This window comes from Meles meles, chromosome 17 (assembly GCF_922984935.1).
Source record: "Meles meles chromosome 17, mMelMel3.1 paternal haplotype, whole genome shotgun sequence".
NCBI lineage: Eukaryota > Metazoa > Chordata > Mammalia > Carnivora > Mustelidae > Meles > Meles meles.
This window is the reverse complement of record NC_060082.1, coordinates 63344229-63364973: the sequence shown is the minus strand read 5'-3', so window position 1 is coordinate 63364973 and position 20745 is coordinate 63344229. Positions and strand designations below refer to the sequence as shown.

The following is a 20745-nucleotide window of genomic DNA, read 5'->3' as shown; positions in this document are numbered from 1 at the left end:
TGACCAGAGTTTTAAGGCCCGACATCATGAAAGTGACTCTGAGAAACAAACTGAGGGTTTTGGAGGGGGAAGGGGTGGAGTGTTGGGTGAGCCTGGTGGTGGGTATTAAGGAGGCACGGATTGCATGGAGCCCTGGGCATAAACAATGATTTTGGAACACTGAAAAGAAAATAAAATGGAAAAAAAATATAAAGGCCTCTGTGCTTAAAAAAAAAAAAAAGACACTTTTAAAATCTCAGGCTACAAATGATCAAATGTGTAATTCTTATTTCATAGAGACCAAACTACTTTACTGAACTGTTAGAAATTTTACTCACTGACAGTCTCTCAAAAGACTGGTAAAGAGCTTGCCATTGAGCTAATGGGTGAAGACAGTTGATTTTGAAGATGAAAGACATAAAACACAAAAGTTCTTTTTCAGATCAATTTTGAATACTAGACTTTAAGCTGTATGTTGTTCATTTAGGATTAAAAAGGACATGTTATCAAGCATATCACAAATTAACATTTTCCTCTTTTCCTTTCTTTGGGCAGGTGGTCAAGTTATTAAGCAACAAAAGATCACAAGCAGTTGGCATATTAATGTCTAGCCTTCATTTAGATATGAAAGATATACAACATGGTAAGTAGAAAAATAAAAATTGAGCTTTCGAATACCTAAATTTGGGCTGGAGGATGTGCGGTTTGGTGTTAAAGTTATTTTAGAGTTTTTTGAGATTAGTATGTTTCTGTAAATGCTACCTGCGATGATCGTTTTTGGAGGGGTTACCAGTAACTTGACTTTTATGTTGTTTCTATGTTTTGCTAAAAGCCTAATTGCCATTGGGACATATTTAGTCTGCATTAATAAATAGTTCACTTTTAATTCATCCGAAATACTGGTCCCACTGCGCTCTATAGCTAATTAGACTATATCTGAGGTATTTAGTTCTGGATGCCATGTTCAAAGAGTGACTCAAAAACAAGAGTGATAGTGGGGTGTGTCTCAGCCATTGAAAATACCTGAAGAGAGTGTACTGGAGAGGTAAGTACATGGAAACTCGAATCGTAGGTGTTCGATGAGCTAGCATGAATTTTCTAACAGATTGGTTTCAACCAGGGTAGGAGTCACACAGATGCTTGTTTTGATGTTACTATTTTAAGAATGTTTTTAGGATTAGAGACGTTGAATAGTAGACTGGATTGCCATGAGTAGTAGTTAGATGAAAACTCAAGCGTTCAAGAGGCTGAATGATCATTTGTCGCGGATGTCTATAAAGCATTGGACAAGTGAGAGGGCATGTTCTCTTAGTCTTCCTGTTCCGAGATACGATGAGATGCGGAAAGAATCACAAAATCACGTTTATTATGTATAACTTCTTAGGGTGGAAAACCGTCCCTCTTCTTTCAGTTATTTGGATATTTGAATTTGGAAAACATTAATTCAGTTATTTAGTTACTGAGTAATAATGGAATAACTATGAATTAGTTATTTAATAACTAAATAATAATTGAATAGCTATTATTCAAATAGTTGATTTGACTAACTCTTCAGTTATTTACTATATGTGAACCCCTGGGCTTTTCTATGCCTAGAGGGATTGAATTACTTTTTCTAATAACCATCAAAGATAGTTTCAAACGACGCTTGCCCACGTGTATTACTGTTGGTGGTCCAGACCCAGGGAAGCAGTAATATCAGGACCTTTTGTTATTACTTTTATGTTGTTTTGATTTCTGTCTTTAACCAGGCTTATAACATATTCCCTATGTTTAGAGTGGGCTGATTTTAAAGTTTTCTAAGTGGTTTTAGTGTTGGTGTTTTAAGGACTAGAAATCTGCTCTGTAATTGACAGGCATTCCTGTGCCGTATCTTCCTATCACATTTATGCTGAGAGATACTGCCCAAAGGTACACAGAGGAAATCTATTCGGAACCCCCATAAGCTGTTCAGAGCCTTAGAGTAGATTTAAAGCAGATTGAATTATCCAGTGGAATGCCAGTTTACCTATTAAAGAAATATGGTTTCAAGTAGAGCACAGACTTTATAAATCATGAAAACATTTAACTGGCTTTCTAGCTCACCCCTGTATGAATGTGGATTCTATTTGTTAGCCTTAAAATATTGTGAGGAATAATTCATAAATAGCACAGGCCTGGTATGCTCTGTCAATTGATGAGTAACTCTTAATCATAATTTAAGTTTTTATGAAACTGTTTTGATGGGGAGGAGACTTCCTCAAACTGAAGCATTTGGGGGGAGTAGTCATAGAACGGGACACCAAGGCTGGCGCCAAGAAGTACTTGGCGTTTCTAAAGCTGGCAGATGTATCCCAGTTAAGTCATAGAATGAAATCTGAAAATAATGATATGGTCCTTTCCTTCAGTCAAATATTCAGCCCGGGTTGAGTTAATAATGAGAACCTTATGAGCAAAGGAGTCCACCTAACATCTGTGTCTGCGGTAAAGCCAGTGAGAGTTCATTGAAAATTTGCTAGCTTAACATGCAATGCTAACAATAACACGGCGTGAACGTCAGTAGTTGGAGGGTCACACAGAATTATGCATAAACTTTATCCTATTAGGATGTGAAGTGATTGCTTGAGTCACTTTGAAACCCTGTACACGGTTTTCTAAAAAAAAACAGCCGCCTTCGAGTTGAAGTCGGAAGGAGCAAGTGGGATGCCTTGCAGTGAATAAGTCCTGTCTGTCTCCGCGTCTTGTCTGGAACCGTGATGTTCATGTGTGAATCACTTGTGGCCTCTAGAATGAACTTGACTTCTATCAGGATAGGCCTCCACTGAGAAATCCACAGAAGCATAAACATCATGGATTTTGGTTGGAGAAGCAGCCACAGACTTTATCCAGACCTCCGGTATCATCTTCCGGAGGAGCAAACGGAGACCTTTTGGTGGTGGTTCCCTTCCAAGGTCTCAGAGCCCGTTCTCGGAACAGACTAAACTGGGGCCTTCTCTCTCGGGGCCTGCTCTTTTCATCACGGGAGCGGCTTTTCCAAGATGGTGCTTGGTCTGCGACCAGTCTTGGGATCTTAAAAACAGAGTATGGGCAACATTGTAAAACAGCAGGAAGTGTTTTTCCCTCTTTTTCTCTTTTCCCTCACCAAAACTCCAGAAAAGGCTAGGGTTGGGTTTACTTTGTAATGTTTCTATTTTTGAAGTTCCGCGTTAGAGTAATTAGCGTGGAAGGTTTGGACTAGAGGTGCCAGAAGTCTAATTGTGGTCTTGCCACCATATCCGTGGAACACCACACCCAGCTGAGACTCCAAGGTTATTTTCTACAATAGCACATGTGGTGTCCTCAGTGTCACACAGAGTCACAGGGCGGGATTGTTGACTGAGTTCACTCCTGTGGCAATACAGGCGACGCGGGCCCAAATACTTACCCGTGTGTGCCCACGCACGCAAGGTTACAGGGAAGACCTGAGCGGCTCTAACGTAGTTGTAAATGTGTCTGGTAACTTCTAAACTATCCTGTAAATCATCCCAGTTTTCCAACGGGAAGGGTGAAACTGCGGTGTGCCCCCTCCCGGGAAAAACAAAACAAAAACACTCCAGTGGTTTAGAAGAATTTAAAGTCAGGGATGAGGTGCTTTGCAGAACTGATTTACCTAGTGTGCTAGAGCTTAGGGTCCTTATGGCTTTAGGCTCTCCTGAAATCAGGCTTTTGGGATCCCTTGCGGCATTGCTGACTTCTCCCCCGCCTGAGTTGGTTCCCCTGGGCCAGTAGCCCTTCGAGTTCTAGTTTACTGTCATGGAAGTCTGGAATCTCTACTTTGGGTGGGTCTGAGCTTTGATGTTTGGCCTTTGGCTCTTCAGGCTGTCAGCAGAAATTTCGGATTCGTTGGGATAGGCCTTACAGTTTCTGAACTGGCTCGTTTTCCTGCCTTCTCTCTTCTTTAGCCTGGTGTTTCCTCTCTTGGCTGCTCCTTGATGCTTTTTCAGATATTTGACAAATATATTTTATCCCACATTTTAAATCACTCTCAGTGGGAGGATCGATTCACACCCCCAGCCTGTTATTTTCCTGGTGGGAGTTACCCTGCAGCTTTGGAGCTGAGTTTGGTGAAAAGAGATGGAGGTGTGCATACCGCATTCCGGCCGTATTTGGGCAGTCAGTGTGGTAGTCACAGCTCCAGGACCTTTTTCGTAGGAAATAGTAGCTGCAGGGCACTTTGAAATTTCATAAGGCTCAGTGTTACCCCCAACAGTCTCACTAGTAGGTAGAATATTCATGTGACTTATCATACAAACTGTGCTACCGTTAAGAGTGGAAGGGGGCGCTGTGACTAACATTGCCTGGGCAGCAAGTGCAAAGTGGAGAGTTTGCACGGACACGGTGTGCAGAGTAACGCTACTATCAGATCACATGGAAACAAGTTTCTGATGTAATTCTCCTCCATATATATAGAGATAGATATAGATAGATAGATCTATCTAGATAGATCTATCTATCTATATCTATATCTATCTATCTATATCTATCTATATCTATCTATCTATATCTATATCTATATATCTATATCTATATATCTATATCTATATCTATATATCTATATCTATATAGATAGATAGATATATCTAGATAGATTACTATATAGATAGATATATCTAGATAGATCTATCTAGAGATCTATCTATCTATATCTATCTATTTATATATATATCTCAACTATTTATTGGCCAGGAAATTAAACAGGTTGAAAAGCCTGCTTGGTAAACCTGAGGGTATCTAGCTCTCTGTCCTTTTGCTACTCTCATCAATATCTTGGCTGAAAGGTTTGTTCCAGTTTGTTACAAACACATCACAGAGGTAGGAAACACATCACCTTATAATCTGTTGCTGGGAACTAGAAGTCTAACTCAGAGCGTAGCTGGACCCATGACCAGTCAGGGACTGAAGCCTCCGGCAGCGTCCTTAAAGATCCAGGCTATAAACTCTGCTTAGTTTTCATGCTAGGTCTCTGGACAGGGGTGGAGTGGAGTCTCTCTAGGAGATTTTAGCTAATGCACATGTCTCGTATCTTTACTTTCACCGGTAAATGTCCACTTCACATATAAGAATGCTAATTAGCAAAGCCTTGGGTACTGATCTAGTAACTTGTAATATCTGCCTCTGAAGTATGGCCTTTCTTTTTCGATAATTTAAATTCAGTTATGGAGGGGAAGGCGTTAGGAGGGTTGCTGTGGCTGGGCGATGGGCATTGGGGAGGGTGTGTACTATGGTGAGTGCTGTGAGTTGTGTAAGACTGATGAATCCCAGACCTGTACCCCTGAAACAAATACTTTATAGGTTAACTAAGTTCCATTGGGCGACATACAGTGCAGCATTAGTTTCAGAGGTAGAGGTCAGTGATTCATCAGTCACACCCAGTGCGTATCAGATCACAGTCCTCCTTAACGCCCACCACCCAGTTACCCCGTCCCCCACCCACCACCCCTCCAGCAACCCTCAGTTGGTTTCCCAGAGTCCAGAATCTCTCATGGTTTTGCTCCCTCTCTGATGACCTCCCATTCAGTTTTCCCTCCTTTTCCCTACCTGTGGTCAGGAATTCAGCAATGGGGCCGGATGTAAAATCAATACACAGAAATCAGTTGCATTTCTATACACCAATAATGAGACAGAAGAAAGAGAAATTAAGGAATCAATGCCATTTACAGTTGCACCCAAAACCATAAGATACCTAGGAATAAACCTAACCAAAGAGGTAAAGGATCTGTACTCAGGAAACTACAGAACGCTCATGAAAGCAATTGAGGAAGTATGGCCTTTCCTACATAGTGCTGGCCCACCATCCCTGAGGTATGGGTATTCAACAGCCACTGCCCCTTAAGTTGAAGCTTTAACTGGCTCCTATACATTATTACGTTCCCCCGGTATACATGTCCTCAAAATAGGTTAAAGATACTGTAGCGGGGCGCCTGGGTGGCTCAGTGGTTTAAAGCCTCTGCCTTCGGCTCGGATCGTGATTCCAGAGTCCTGGGATCGAGCCCCGCATGGGGCTCTCTGCTCAGCAGGGAGTCTGCTTCCTCCTCTCTCTCTCTGCCTGCCTCTCTGCCTAATTGTGATCTCTGTCTGTCCAATAAATAAATAAAATCTTAAAAAAAAAAGATATTGTAGCAAGAGATACCTTAGATGTATTTAATGATCTCATCCATAGAAGTAAGTTTCTAACCTTCCAGGACTGTTCTTCCTAAAGTATTGAAGGTCCTCATTCCTGTCTTTTCTTTCCCTTTTTTTTTTTTTAAGATTTTATTTATCTATTTGTCAGAGAGAGAGAGAGAGCGCGAGCACAAACAGGGGAGGTGGCAGGCAAAGGGAGAAGCAGGCTCCCTGCTGAGCAGGGACCCAATGCAGGACGGATCCCAGGACTCTCGGATCATGACTCCAGCTGAAGGCAGGCACTTAACCTACTGAGTCACCCATGCATCCCGGCCCTCATTCCTTTCTTCCTTTTTTTAAAGATTTTTATTTATTTATTTGATAGACAGTGAGAGAAGGAACACAAACAAGGGGCGTGGGAGGGGGAGAAGCAGGCCTCCGGCTGAGCAGGGAGCCCGATGTGGGGCCCAATCCCAGGACCCTGGGATCATGACCTGAGCCGAAGGCAGATAGATACTTAATGACTAAGCCACCTAGGCACCCCATCCTTTCTTCCTTTTAATGTCTGTCCTATCTAAAGTCAACTAGTATGGTGAACCCATGGGCAACATGTACTAAATTAGGTCCTTGTAAAAATTTCTATCCTTTTTAATCATGATTTGTGAAAATCGTGTGTCTTGACATCAAATGAGATAGTTATGTAAACCACCTGGTCAATAAAATCATGGTTCTTTTTATTTGTTGGTCTCTAAGCCTAATGACTGGTTTTTCAAATGTTTTTTAAAAAATGTAGCTAAGGATACCTTACAAGGACAATGACATGCTTTTAGGTTTAAATCAGACATTCCAGGAACATCTGGGTGGTGCAGTCTGTTAAGCATCCCACTCTTGGTTTCTGCTCAGGTCCTGATCTCAGGATCGGGAGATCACGCCCTGTGTTGCGGAGTCAGCCTGAGATTCTCTCTGCCCTTCCTGCGCATGCTCTCTGTCTCTCTCTCAAATAAATACATCTTTAAACAAAAAATCAGAAATCCCAGTGAAGTCTGCCGTGTCCTAATAACTGTGTAGGAAGAAATCACGTAGGTTGGCAGGTATTTAAAAAGAGAGTTGCTTTTGATGAACAAGACACACAGGCTTGAATATCGGCTTGAATTCTTACCTCTCCCCCAACCCCCTTCCTTCTGTTATTTGCCAATACAGGCATATCGCAGATATATTGTGGGTTTGGTTCCAGCTACCACAGTAAGGCAAATATCAAAATAAGCTGAGTTAAATGAAGGTTTTGGTTTCCAGTGCAAATAAAATTTACACTATACTATAGTATTAAGTGCACAGTAGCATCATGTTTAAAAAATTGTGAATAAGCTGATATGATTTCTGAATATAGGTGAGCTTCGGTGGGATGAGATCCTGAGCTGAGGCCCAAGAAAGAATTCTAGAGATGCCTTTGGTGCAAAATGGTGGTTTACTAAAACACGGGGACAGGACCCGTGGAGAGAAAGAGCAGCTGCGCTGGGGTCTTGAGGAGTGGCTGATTACATACTCCAGAGTTGGGGGAAGTAAGGAAAAGGAGGTTTCAAAATAACTTTCATATGCTAGGGAGTAGGTATTCTATACCAGAGGTCTCACCATTTTCAAGTTCAAGTTGTTTTTCCCTCTTGCAAGGTATTAACATCTGGTTGGGAGCTTCCTGGAAGAATGTCGCACCTGTCCCCCCCAGGAGTGGGGGTGGGGGGGTTGCAAGAGGTCAACTGCTTTGTCTTCAGCCGGCCTTCTGCTCCCTCATCGCATACCTTAATTAGGAAATACATTATGGTTAAAAGACACTAACCATCATCTGAGTTTTCGGTGGGTCATCATCACTGAGCACAGATCACCATAATAAGTATAATAATAATGAAAAAGTTTGAGGTATTATGAGAATCTCTAAGCTGTGACACAGTGACACAAAGCAAGCAAATGCTGTTGGAAAAGTGGTGCCCACAGACTTGCCTGAAGAGTTGCCGCAAACCTTTAATTTGTAGAAAACAACAAAACCTCCCCAAAGCCCCCCAAAAACAAAAACAAAACGCAGTATCTGCCAAGTCAATAAAGCAAAGGGCGATAGAATGCGGTCAGCCTGTAGCTGTGTGAAGTGGTCCAGAAGAGAGTTGATTTTCGTTGTACAACGCAGGGAGTGGAGGCTTTCAGATTCAACCTGCCTGGGGCTTCACCTTAATAGAGTGAGAATGGGTATCGGTTCCTCTGGCTCCCAGTTCACAGCCCTCTACAGTGTACTCGCTTGTTTCAGAATGAGGACCCGTGTTTTCCTAATAAAATGAGAATATGCAACATATGCAAAAAGAGAAATTGGCAGAAAGGCACAGTACTTCTGGCCTCCAGTTGTTTTGGCTTTTTGCGTTACTAAAGCACTGGAAAATATGTTTAGCAAATTTCATTTATTCCTTTGTCATTGCATGCAAATTCCCCAGTTTGCTCATTGACTCCGTTCCTTAGAGAGGGAAGCGGACCTTTTTTCCAGCTATGAATTAAAGGAGGAAGATGATTTTAAAAAGAATTATTAATTAATGGAGTTGCTGGTTCTTGATTGAACTAAACAGATTTGTTAGCGAAAAGGCATATTGCGCTCAGCTTATCATGAACAAGAGCAGGTTGTGATTACTTGTCAAAAGTTTGTGGCACATAGGGCATGGGACTTTCTGTGCCTTTTTTCTAGGTGACTGATGCTCAGAGAGTTTATAGGAATGTGCCTAGTTAAGTCCTTGGGGATGCTTGCTTCATCTTGTACTTATGCTCTATGCATATTTCTTTCCTTTTCTTTTTTTTAAAAGATTTTATTTATTTGACAGAGACACAGTGAGAGAGGGAACACAAGCAGGGGGAGTGGGAGAGGGAGAAGCAGACTCCCCCCCTACCAGGGAGCCCGATGCGGGGCTCGATCGGAGGACTCTGGGATCATGACCTGAACTGAAGGCAGAGGCTTTAACCCACTGAGCCACCCAGGCACCCCTCTAATCATATTTCTTTATTCCTTTTGTCTATACTTCCTGGCTTTTCCCTTTATTTTTTAAGTGCAGACTAACGTTGCTTAAGAGAGCCTGATTCCAGAGCCATGCTGCTCAGATTTTATTTGGGGCAGAACCTTCATCTCCCCTCAAACCCCAGATTTGTCTGTTGAAAGCCCTAATCCCTAATGGGATTGTGCTGACCCCGGGGAGCCTTTGGGGGATAATGAGGTTTACAGGAGCTCATGAGGGTGGCTCCCATGATAAGATAAGTAACATCCTTCAAGAAGAAGAACAGGCACAGGCTGTGCACACTGGGGACAGGGTCCTTAGAAGTTCCAGCATCCAGAACTGTGAGAGCTGAATTCCTGTTCAAACCACCCAGTCCGTGAGATTTGTTAGCGACACCAGCTGAGTGAGAGAGACGGGAACCCCAGTTCTGCTGCGGGTCAGCTGAGTAAGAACTCGGGCCGTGTTCTTCATCTCCCATTGGAAGAAAGGGTTAAATGAGTTATTTCCTGTGAAATGAGTTAAATGAGTTGTTTCCTGTAAACGCGTGTACGCAAACACACGCACAGAGTAAACGGTCAATATTCAATCTCTCCTCGCCTTTCTGCATTTCTTAGGAAACACCTTGTGTTAATAGGCTTTGGGGGTTCCTGAACTGAGCTAGACCATAGCGGGCACGTGGGAGTCTTAAGTTCAAGGGGCCTGTAACCGAGGCAGGGGATCTTGGGTTTTCTGTCAGTCTTCCTGAAATAATGGGTTGTTACGGGGCTGTGCCCATCTCTGTTTTCTGGATGGAGACAAATCCGAGGATTATTTATATGAGCAGCCCTTAGAAGGTGAGCATGCACCCATCTTTGGGCTCTCCTGTATCAGCAAGGAGAGCAGTTTGTTTTAGAAATTTGAAAGGTGAGGGAGCGGGTCTCCCCAACTGTGTGGTTTCTTAACCATCGTGTCTGGGCGCTGTGAGCTCCCATATTCCACAGGTACCGCTGTTGGGTCTGGGTGGCTCCTGGGGGGGGGGGTAGCGGGGAGGGGGGAAGTTTGGCTTTGTTAGTTACAGCGAGTCTTGGAAGGACCAAGAGTAGAAGCGGAGACAGGACAGATACTTCCGTTTCCTGCTTTGACATCTTATTAAACTGACAGTTAAACTACTTCTAGCTCTGAGCATGAAGTATTAAACACAGTTCTTTAAACACCTGGAAATGCCCTTTTGAACTGTGGGAACTTACGGGAACTCTTGCTGCGTATTTTCATAGCCTACACATAGCAGTTCTCTCCTGCTGGGCTGCCACTGGACAGTGTTGTTCTTATGGAATTTTCTACCAAACAAGTTGTAGATGACAAACTTCTGGTCTTTTTTTGTAGTATTTCTGGTTTCCTTCTCGGAGACACAGCCTTTTCACTTGCCTATTAATTACCATAAGAAAGTTTATCTATAATCATTTGTTTATTTTTGTAATATTCTCAAAAATTGGGTTTAGGGTGGGGAGTGTTTGTGTTTCCAAATAGGTTCTCCAGTGTCTGGTTTCTTTATGAAACTCAAGGTTACAAGTCTCACTTAGAAACTGCTTCATGCCTTTTTTTTTTTTTAAACCTTCATTCTAAGTGTTTTCTTCACATGGGATATGGAGTTTTAAGACCTGTTTATTATATTTATTGAGACATTAAAAAACTAGTAAATGCTGTTGGGAGGTTTAGTGAATGGTTTTCATTGAAATGTAAAGTCACTTAGAATTAGAAATTTGAGAAGAAAGTGGGCTCCATCCAGTAGGCTTTTCATCAATTGTAGCCTTGTCGTGGAGAAAAGCGCGTGTGAGATAGGTTCACTTTCATTAAAACCTACTTTCAGAAATTTAATATCAGAATATGTTTTAATTTAAAATATAAACTCATTACCTAGAGTCTCTTAGAAAAAGAAAGACCTCCTAAATCATTTTAAGTCACACACAGATGATTAAATCAAGGGAAAATGAATTATTACAAATCTTGCATTAGAGGCTCAGAAAAAACCCGGGTCGAACTTAGCTTCTATTTTTTTATGACATTTGTTCCATAGTTGGGCTCTTTGATTATGTTTTTATGGGAAGGAGAAACACAATTAGGCTGTTCTGAAACCGTGAGCTTGGGACGTGGATATTCTTTCCTTCATTGGACTTCGTATCTGATTATGTATCAAGTGTTCGCCTGTTTATTTTGTTGTCCCGCACCCTCCCCCTCCACCCCTACTCCCTCTCCCCTATAGGCTCTGTGAGGCCTGGAGACGCAGCCCCTTGCAGCTCAGCTCGGATGTCTGCCCCTGCAACCAGTATCTGTTTTTTACAGTCATCGGGGGATTGTTAGAGGAATTGCCCAGGACGCATGGGGCGCCTGTGAAGGTGCAGCCCAGATTTGAGCGCAGAGACTTGTCTGAGTGCGTCACTAATCACACCAACGGTGGCCCTTGTCCCACTGTGTGTTGAAGGTGCAGTTTTTGCGACAATATTCCTTTTGCGTGATCCTTGAGAGGCGTGGGGATTCAGACCATTATTTGGGCGGAGGTGGCGGGTCGCATAAAGCTCTTTTGATAACTAGAATCCCGTGTGTGTTTTAAAACTAACTGCTTTAAGATTCTGAGTGTTTCGACAAGTGAGGTTTCAGCACCCCAAAGTGGCCGCCGTTAGGATGCTTTCTGGTTTTCTGTATCCTGTCAGATGAAGTAAGGGTCTGAGAGTGCTAGAGATGAGGACAGGAAGAAGTGCTTGGCAGTTTCCACATTTCCCTCAGGAGCCACCTGTGTCCTATTCCTACTAGGTACATTCTAGAAATATGATCAGAAATATAGTCAGCCCTGTGTGCTGAGACATCCGATAAAATGGCTTAAAAAGTTACGTAATGGCATATCTTTGAGCATGACCGCAGTAATGATACCTCATGCTGATAACTTAGCTCTTTACTCATGGTCAAACATGAATACAATAAGTTCTCTACTTGCCCAGTGGCAGTTTTCAGCCAAGTCCCTCTGAATTTGTTGTAAAATTTATTAAAACTGCTTTGACCAATGATTATTTACATGTGATCATAAGAAATCAAATAGTGGGGCACCTGGGTGGCTCAGTAGTTAAGCGTCTGCCTTTGGCTCAGCTCATGATCCCGGGGTCCTGGGATCCAGCCCCACAGTGGGCTCCCTGCTCAGCAGGAAGCCTGTTTTTCCCTCTCCCACTCCCCCTGCTTGTGTTCCCTCTCTCTCACAGTCTCTCCCTGTCAAGTAAATAAATAAAATCTTAAAAAAGAAAAAATCAAATAGTACAGAAGGCCTTGCAATGAAAAAAAAATGCAATTCCCAGATTTCCATACAGGCTTCGTCACTTCCATGATGGGTTGTAAAGGCATGAATTTCCCCTTGTTTGAGCCGCTGTGGAATATTCACAGCCTCAAGGAGATGGTGGAATTTGGGAGGAGGATTCTTTGTGGTCACTGATGGTATGAGGTCCTTTTGAATTAAATGGTTGTGAAGAGAAGTCGAAATTGCACACGATGTTCAAATTATCATCTGCAAGTTATTCTAAGATTTGTGACTCTGCGTTTCAGGTTGTACGCTTGCTGCTAATAATAATAATAGCCAGGGGCACCGGGGTGGCTCAGTGGGTTAAAGCCTCTGCCTTCGACTCAGGTCATGATCCCAGGGTCCTGGGATCGAGCCCCACATCAGGCTCTCTGCTCAGCGGGAACATGCTTCCGCCTCTCTCTCTGCCTGCCTCTCTGCCTACTTGCGATCTCTCTCTCTGTGTCAAGTAAATAAATAACATCTTAAAAAAAAAAGAAGAATAGGCAGCACATAAAGTCATTGTGGTAGGGCTCGCGCTAAGTCTCTGAGGTCGGTAATGTTATTATTCCCAGCTCAGGGATAAGAATCTGCAACGGAGAGGGAAGGAACGTCAGCAGCAGCAGGTACTGGGCTGCGGTTTCATCGCAGGTGGTCTGGTTGCAGAGTCTGTGCTCTGAAGCCCTGGGCTGCACTCCTAAGAACTCTCAAATGTGAGTAACTGTATCAGTGGCTTAAGCTGGAGAAAATGGTACGGGATTTTTGTCCTCCATGCTTCCTAACCACGGCACCCGTCTACTGGCTGGCGACCAGCACTGCTGTCTACAGCGCGCTCCTCTCCTAGTGCCATTGAACCAGAACACGCTTCCGTACCGCGTGTGTTTGTGCTGGCGGCCTGGGGGTGGACTCCAGGAACACAGAGAGAAAAAGAGTGTGGTGAAAGCTGCGATGAGGTTACTTGGTGGATGTTGGAAGGTTTGCTTTAAAATTCCTTCGATTATCAATGCCTGTCCTGCCTTCTGTCAGTTCTGTGATTTGGGGGATGCTCAGATGCTCATTCCTTAGTTGATGAGGAAGAGAATGCGTTCAAAGACAAGCATCACTGTAGCAACAGACTCTCATGGAAGTGTCAGAGTGTCTTAGAGGGACTCCTTCACTGTGACAACGGCCAGCCCCTGTTCTTACCGTAAAGAGGTCAGGATTGACATTCATCTATAGCAGGGGCTCTTGATTCATTCATCCCTACTGTCTTATTTCCTTCCTTCTTCATTGGTTCCCATGCTTAATTATCCACTTACTCAGATGTTTACTGAGTACTTTCTTTGTGCCCAGCTCCACTCCGGGCACTGGGGTATAAAAATGACAACAAAAAAGACAAAACAACAACAACACGTGGCTGTGCAGCACTTACATTCTAGCAGGGAAGAAAGCAATTTAAAAAAAAAGGCAGAATATATAGTATGTCAAAAGGTATGATAAGTGCCATGGAGGAAATACACAAAGGCAGGAAATGGGAGCAGCACAGAGTGAGAGGTGAGGGAGCCATCAGGAACAGCCTCGATGAGAAAGCCAGATCTGAAGGGTACGAGAAAAGGAACCCCATCCTATCGGAGGGAAGAGGATGGTTGGGAGAAAAAGCGAGTCAGGTGCAAAGATCCTGTGATGCCAGCTAGTGTCCCGGCACACTGAAGGAGCAGCAAGCTGCCGAGTGTTTCTGGAGAGAGTGATCGGGGGAAGAGAAGTTCGGGTGCATTTGGATAAATAATAAGGGATGGAGGGAAGGAAGGAGTCAAGGACGATGGGCAGGAGGACCCGAGAAAACTTTCGCAGTTACTTCGGATGCAAGACGATGCTGGCTTGTGCAGAGTGTTAGCTGTACTGATGGTGAGATGCAGTCAGACTCGGGGTAGTTTTTGAAGGTCAAGGCAACAGCATTTGCTTATGGATTAGATGTAGACTGAGAAAGAGGGACGACTCGGGATTTGGGGCCTTAGTTAATACAAGGATGGCCTTGGTAGTCTCTGAGGAAAATTGCAGAAAGGACGGTTTGAGAAGGGAAGATCGGGAGTTCCACTTGGGATGTGTTATGTTTAAGATTCCCGTTAGACACGTGAGTAGAGGTGTTGGGCATTAAGAACCATGAGTGCAGGGGCGCCTGGGTGGCTCAGTGGGTTAAAGCCGCTGCCTTCAGCTCAGGTCATGATCTCAGGGTCCTGGGATCAAGCCCCGCATCGGGCTCTCTGCTCAGCGGGGAGCCTGCTTCCCTCTCTCTCTCTCTGCCTGCCTCTCTGCCTACTTGTGATCTCTGTCTGTCAAATAAAAAAAAAAAAAAAAGAATCATGAGTGCAGAGTTAGAGAAGTTCAGACTGGCTCAAGCATGGGGTTCATCTGCGTCTTGATGAGGGGACTAAACGTCGATGAGGAGAACAGAAGTCAAGTATCCAGCCTGTATGGTCCTCAAATTCCCGAAGTCATGTGAGTTTTCATAACACCTTCAGGATTATATCCTACGTCAATCTACCGTGATGTTGCTTAGCGTATTCTAGGTGGGTTAGGAATCAGCTCAAGTGGAAAATGAAGAGCAAAGAGAAATATATTTTAAAAGGTTTTTTTTTTTTTTTTAAGATTTTATTTATTTATTTGACAGAGAGAGATCACAAGTAGGCAGAGAGGCAGGCAGAGAGAGAGAGAGAGGAGGATGCAGGCTTCCACGCTGAGCAGAGAGCCCGATGCGGGACTCTATCCCAGGACCCTGAGACCATGACCTGAGCCGAAGGCAGCGGCTTAACCCACTGAGCCACCCAGGTGCCCCCAAAGAGAAATATATTTTGAACATATTATATATTTTTAGTGGTTCTATCTTGAAAGAGGACAGAATGCAAGCTTTCTTTATTTTTCCTCATTTGTGCAACAGACTTTGTTCACTAAGAAAATGGATAGTTGGAAGTTGTTTAAAATCAGAATTGTGCTTTACATGATTTCCATTAAGCTGTTGGTTCTATTAATTTCTTCCATAAAGAGGGCCATAAACAGTAGCAGCTTTCTTGAGTTGCTAACACTCATGGAAGATAAATCTGAAATCTTTATGTCTCCTATCAAAAATATTAGTAAACTAAATACAAACCAAATTTGATTACTATTTAGTGGACTGTTGGGTAACATTGAGAATTTGTCATTATAGCAATTTGGAAGAAAATACAAATTGAATAAATTATGGTATCCATATTGATATTTCCATTGGAAACAAAATTCTTTTAATTCTTAGCATTTTCTATTTCCATTGGAAACAAAATTCTTTTAATTCTTAGCATTTTCTATTTTAAAGTTTTATTACCAATCTGTTTTAGACCTGTTAGCTCCCATGCTCAGGGCTGCTCTATTTCAATACAGTTCTATCATGCCTTTCTTCCTTTAAAAAGCTTTCATGAGGGGGGAGGAGTCAAGATGGCGGAGAAGTAGCAGCCTGAGACTACATCAGGTAGCAGGAGATCAGCTCGATAGCTTATCTAAACATTGCAAACACCTACAAATCCAACGGGAGATCGAAGAGAAGAAGAACAGCAACTCTAGAAACAGAAAAAAGCTTTCATGAATGGAGCATGGAAACGTGTTTCATAAAGATTATGTAATCATCAACCAAAATTGTTTTTCATTTTGAAAATCTCTTATGGTCCAGTTTAAGAGACAGCCAGCGTCTCATATCATTTATTCTGTTGTTACATGTTGTTTTGGTTGACATGTAGGAAGAAAATCTGTCTTCACACAGATATGTAGCTGAAAAGAAAGAAGTATTTATTCAGTTAATGGTAGATGTAATTGTTAATACTGCACCAAAACTCTCAACAAGTAATAGTTTCCGAATGGTTAGCGGCAATGTTGAATTTGAAAGCCACATCAATAAACTTTTCATACATTAAAAAAAAAAATTACGTCTTACTCAGCATTAAATACTTGGATCTGCTAACGTTAGTTTATTTAACTGAGTTAAGGCATCTGAATTACACAGATGTTTGGCAGAAAACATACATTTAAGAATATTGAGTTCATTTAAATGAAACCCAAATATTCATTTAAATCTGAACAGGCTCGACTATGTTTTGAAGTTTGGAGATGTTTAGAAGAGTTTTAAAATGGCAATTTTGTTTTTTACTTATAACACAGATTCATTCTGGCAGGTTCCTGAACCCTAATCCGAATTATAGTATCTGTATGTTACCATGTTGGTTGCTCAGTGCCCTATCTTAGGTTTAACTTGGATGATGCAAACGGACATGTGGGTGTCCTGGTCTCCCTGCAGCAGAACAGTGTCAACTAGCTGTAAACAGTGTAAACTAGCAAGGAGAAAGTCTGTGGTCCTTATCTCAGTCATTATCTTTGGAATGAAAGAATCCCATCATCTGTTGCACGGAGTGAAAGGTCTGGGTGTCACAAGGAAATGACATCAGTTTTCTAGCATCTGTGATACCCTCCAGTCGTCATTTTAGAATACTTAGCAAAAGGCTTACATTGTTGAAATATGATGTAGTCTGGGGAGTTGACTTTTTGTCCCAATCGCTAACTCTTTCGTTCTGTGCCAGAAAGGAATTCTGCAAGACAGGATGAGTTTTCCTTTGTGGTTGCCGGGCTAGTGAGGATGATAGATACCTACTCCCCTCTTTCCTCAGAGGAGAGGAGAATGCGGAGGAGATGTGATATTCTCTGGGAAATCTAGGAATAGGAAATTCCTTCTTCTTGAACAATGAGGTTCATGATTTCAGTTAAGAGTACTTTGAGTGTTTTGGCCAAGTATTTTGGCCACCAGCAGCCATTTCCCCTACACGGATCGAGTCAGACGGACTCTGTATGCTTCGAAAAGAAGGAACAAGCAAAAATACAAAGGAATCTTTATGTATGGGAATTGGTGAAACTTGAAGTCTGCGTTGTTTTGTTTTGTTTTCATGGTTGCCTTTTTCGTGGGACTGTTTACGTACAGGAGCAGCGAAGAAAAAGACGTGAGCGAGTTACGTGGTGGTGGAAGAAGGTTCTCCTGGTCGGTCGAACCAACAGGTCTGAGAGTGTGCAGTGAGTTTCTGAATGTTAGTTCAGTTCTTGGGGTGGAACCTAGAGGAAACATCTCCTCTTCGCGGAGCACTCTCGTTTGGAGCCGTAATGTGTATGTAGCTGTGGGAAAGAGACTTGCGACTTGTGTTACATGATGGAGGGGAACCGTGGTGGAAATGCATGGAGCCCACGGTACGTTAAACCTCTTCTCCCCAAAAAAAAAAAATTAAAAAAAAAAAAATAATAAAAAAAAAAACCTCTTCTCCCACCAGTGGCTTCCGTCTAAAGCTTTGCTAAGTGGTGATGCCCCCCCCCCCTCCTGTTTCACTATTTGCACATACTGCCCTTCATCGAGGGATGGCGGGACGGTCTGGCCATGAAAATAGCTTGCTTTAATTAAAAATGTCTCGTAAGCCATGAGGAGAGAAGAACTGGTGCGTTTTGCTCAGTTAAATCAAGATTTGTGAGGCACTGAGGTTGCAGCCGTGCTGACGTCACTGGATGGTTCAAGTACTGGGCGAGGAGGGGCTGGGTGGGGGGTGAAGCAGTAACTAAGAGTTTTCCTTGGTCGGCCCTGACCCTGCGCGGTGGGCGGTCGCTGCTGGGCTCTGAGGATGGGCAGTGGTGACAGGACAGCAGGCAGAAGGAGGAAAGTGCCTCCGACGGTGGCCTCACCGTTCACCAGACAGTACCCGAGTTCCATGAAGGCTCGGAAGTCTGAGTGGGTGAGCTAGAGCCGAGGCAGCTCCGACTGACGCTGGAGAAGTTTCTGTTTTACTTAGAAGCAACTTTTGTTCGTTCAGAGACCGTCAGAGACATCAGAATATTTGGAACTCCTCCCCCTATTTAACTGATCTCTCTCATTCCTGCTCTCATGATCAGGATCTCATACGCTCATCCTCTCCCACAAATATATACATCAAAAGAGAAGAAAGAAAAACCTTCATTAACTGAACAGATGACAAAATACGGCTTAACACCCACGTAAACTAGTGCGTCACTTTTTCGTATGTATTAACTACATGTTGAGCTAAGTGAACCACAGATTATTCTCAGGGGAACATACGTCTTGTGCATATTCTTTAGATTTTTCATATTTTTAAGTTTTTGGCAAAATAGTCACGAGACAGAAGTTGTTAGTCAAAGTCATGTCCGTGGTACAATGAAAGGAATTACCATAACATGTCACGTCTTGGTATGAAGCTCTCATATTCTCAGTCATAGATTATCAGTTCACAACTAAATTTTCTTCAGTTTTTGATAAATTTTTCATTTTCAGTGACTGAACTTCTTGGTTCCTTTCCCTACCTCAACTTGTCTGCCCGTATATAACTGCTAATACATAATATACTGAAGAAGCCATGTAAGTGCATGTTGAAGTAAAATATATATTTTTAAAGATTTTATTTATTTATTTGACAGAGAGAGAGATCACAAGCAGGCAGAGAGGCAGGCAGAGAGAGAGGGGGAAGCAGGCTCCCTGCTGAGCAGAGAGCCCGATGTGGGCCTCGATCCCAGGATCCTGAGATCATGACCTGAGCCGAAGGCAGAGGCTTAACCCACTGAGCCGCCCAGGTACCCCTGAAGTAAAATATTTTTAAAAAGATTTTTTTTTAAACCACATTTATAATCTTTGTGTTTCCAAATTCAGGCTTTCTCTTCAGGGTTTCTTTTGAAGGCAGACGTGTTCCTGAGGAATTATGCCCCAAAAAGTATGAATATTATCTGTGTGGAAGTGATTTTAGCGTCAGGCATTTTAAATTTCTGATAGATTGTGTACTGTGGGAGCCGCGTATACGCGTGCGCGCCAAATAAAATTTAAGTGTCCTCCTTTTACAGCCTGTGTTAGAAAACAGTGGCAAAATGTGACCAGAGTTAGGGTCCTATTTCCAGGGAGACTTACTAAGCTCTGTTTCACAAGAGCATAAATGTTTACCTAAGCAAGAAGGTGAAGTACGTTATGCCCAATAAAGGACATTTTGCAGTGCGGGTTTACGGCAAACAGTCGGCAGACAGTGGTCTTTGAGACAAAGTCCAGTGTGTTGTTTGAACCTCTTTGCTCATCTGTACACTGTGCTTAAAATAAACACTCGCTGGGGATATGCCAGTTTTTCCCCCCCTACCTTTTTTATTCCACACCCTAGATTTTGTCACCTGCCAAAGTCAAATAAATCTTACCTAAACAATTGAGATAAGCCTTGAGTTGTACCCAGTGCGGTCAAATCAACAAACCTCTTCAAAACCAGAAATGAAATACAATATCGCTAGGTTAAACAGTCTACAATGGCAATCATGTTTGCATTTAAAGATTTTATTCCAAAAGGATTACAGTCTCGGTATCCGTTTTTTTCCCCCTTGCCCAGACAAGAAGGCGACATACTCAGTCAAACAAAATGCATTTGTTCTCTAACAATGTAACTTGTGCGGCTCTTATAAACAAGGCCCATAGGTGTAGGAAGCCTCTGACTTAATCAGTAACTTATGTCATTATCCTGGTATAAGCAAGCGTGCCTGAGAGGCGCCAGTGGCGGATGGAGTATCAGAGTTATTTTTTTTCCAGCAAGAAAGCCTTCCTTGGGGCGCCTGGGTGGCTCAGTGGGTTAAAGCCTCTGCCTTCAGCTCAGGTTGTGATCTCAGGGTTCTGGGATCGAGCCCCGCATCGGGCTCTCTGCTCGGCAGGGAGCCTGCTTCCCCCTCTCTCTCTGCCTGCCTCTCTGCCTACTTGTGATCTCTGTCTGTCAAATAAAATCTTTAAAAAGAAAGAAAGAAAGCCTTTCTTTAGCCTAAGTACAAGAATCTATAGAATTCTGGCATTTTATTTGTCTGTACCTTACAAAAAATCCCCACCAGGTTAAACAGCCTGAAAAGAGAAGATAGTATAAATGGATAGGATTTCTAAATTAATAGGCTGTTATAAAAATGGAAGTTTCTTCCCTTCTAGGGCACCCATCATTTTCATTGCTAATAGTACGGACACTCTCCGAGGGCAGGAAGTGTGTCTGTCTGTCATGTCCCCAGGGCTGAGAAGACGACCTGGCCTAGAGTTAGAACTCGATGCATCTTTATCCAGTGAAGGAATCAATGATGTTTTCAAGAAGATACTGTTTACTTTGCAGATGAATACAAACATTTTGTGATTCCTTCCTCAGTTCTTGATATTTAAAAGCTTGCTTCTGAAGTGAATGCATTTTGCCTTAGAGTTAAATGGTTCGTGTTACTGTTTAATTGGCCTTTGGTTGTGTGTAACAAGTAGTAAACAGATGTTACTGTGTCGCGTAGCGTCACTCCGTC

At 42.8% G+C, this 20745-nt stretch overlaps 1 protein-coding gene across 1 annotated transcript in view; it reads left to right on the top strand.

The window, feature by feature from the left end:
• FMN2 (formin 2) overlaps positions 1-20745 on the top strand; it is a 371607-nt gene that overhangs the window by 157703 nt on the left and 193159 nt on the right. Inside the window, 1 exon segment of the mRNA XM_045983452.1 lies at positions 535-622. Coding sequence (XP_045839408.1) covers positions 535-622 — 88 coding nt within the window.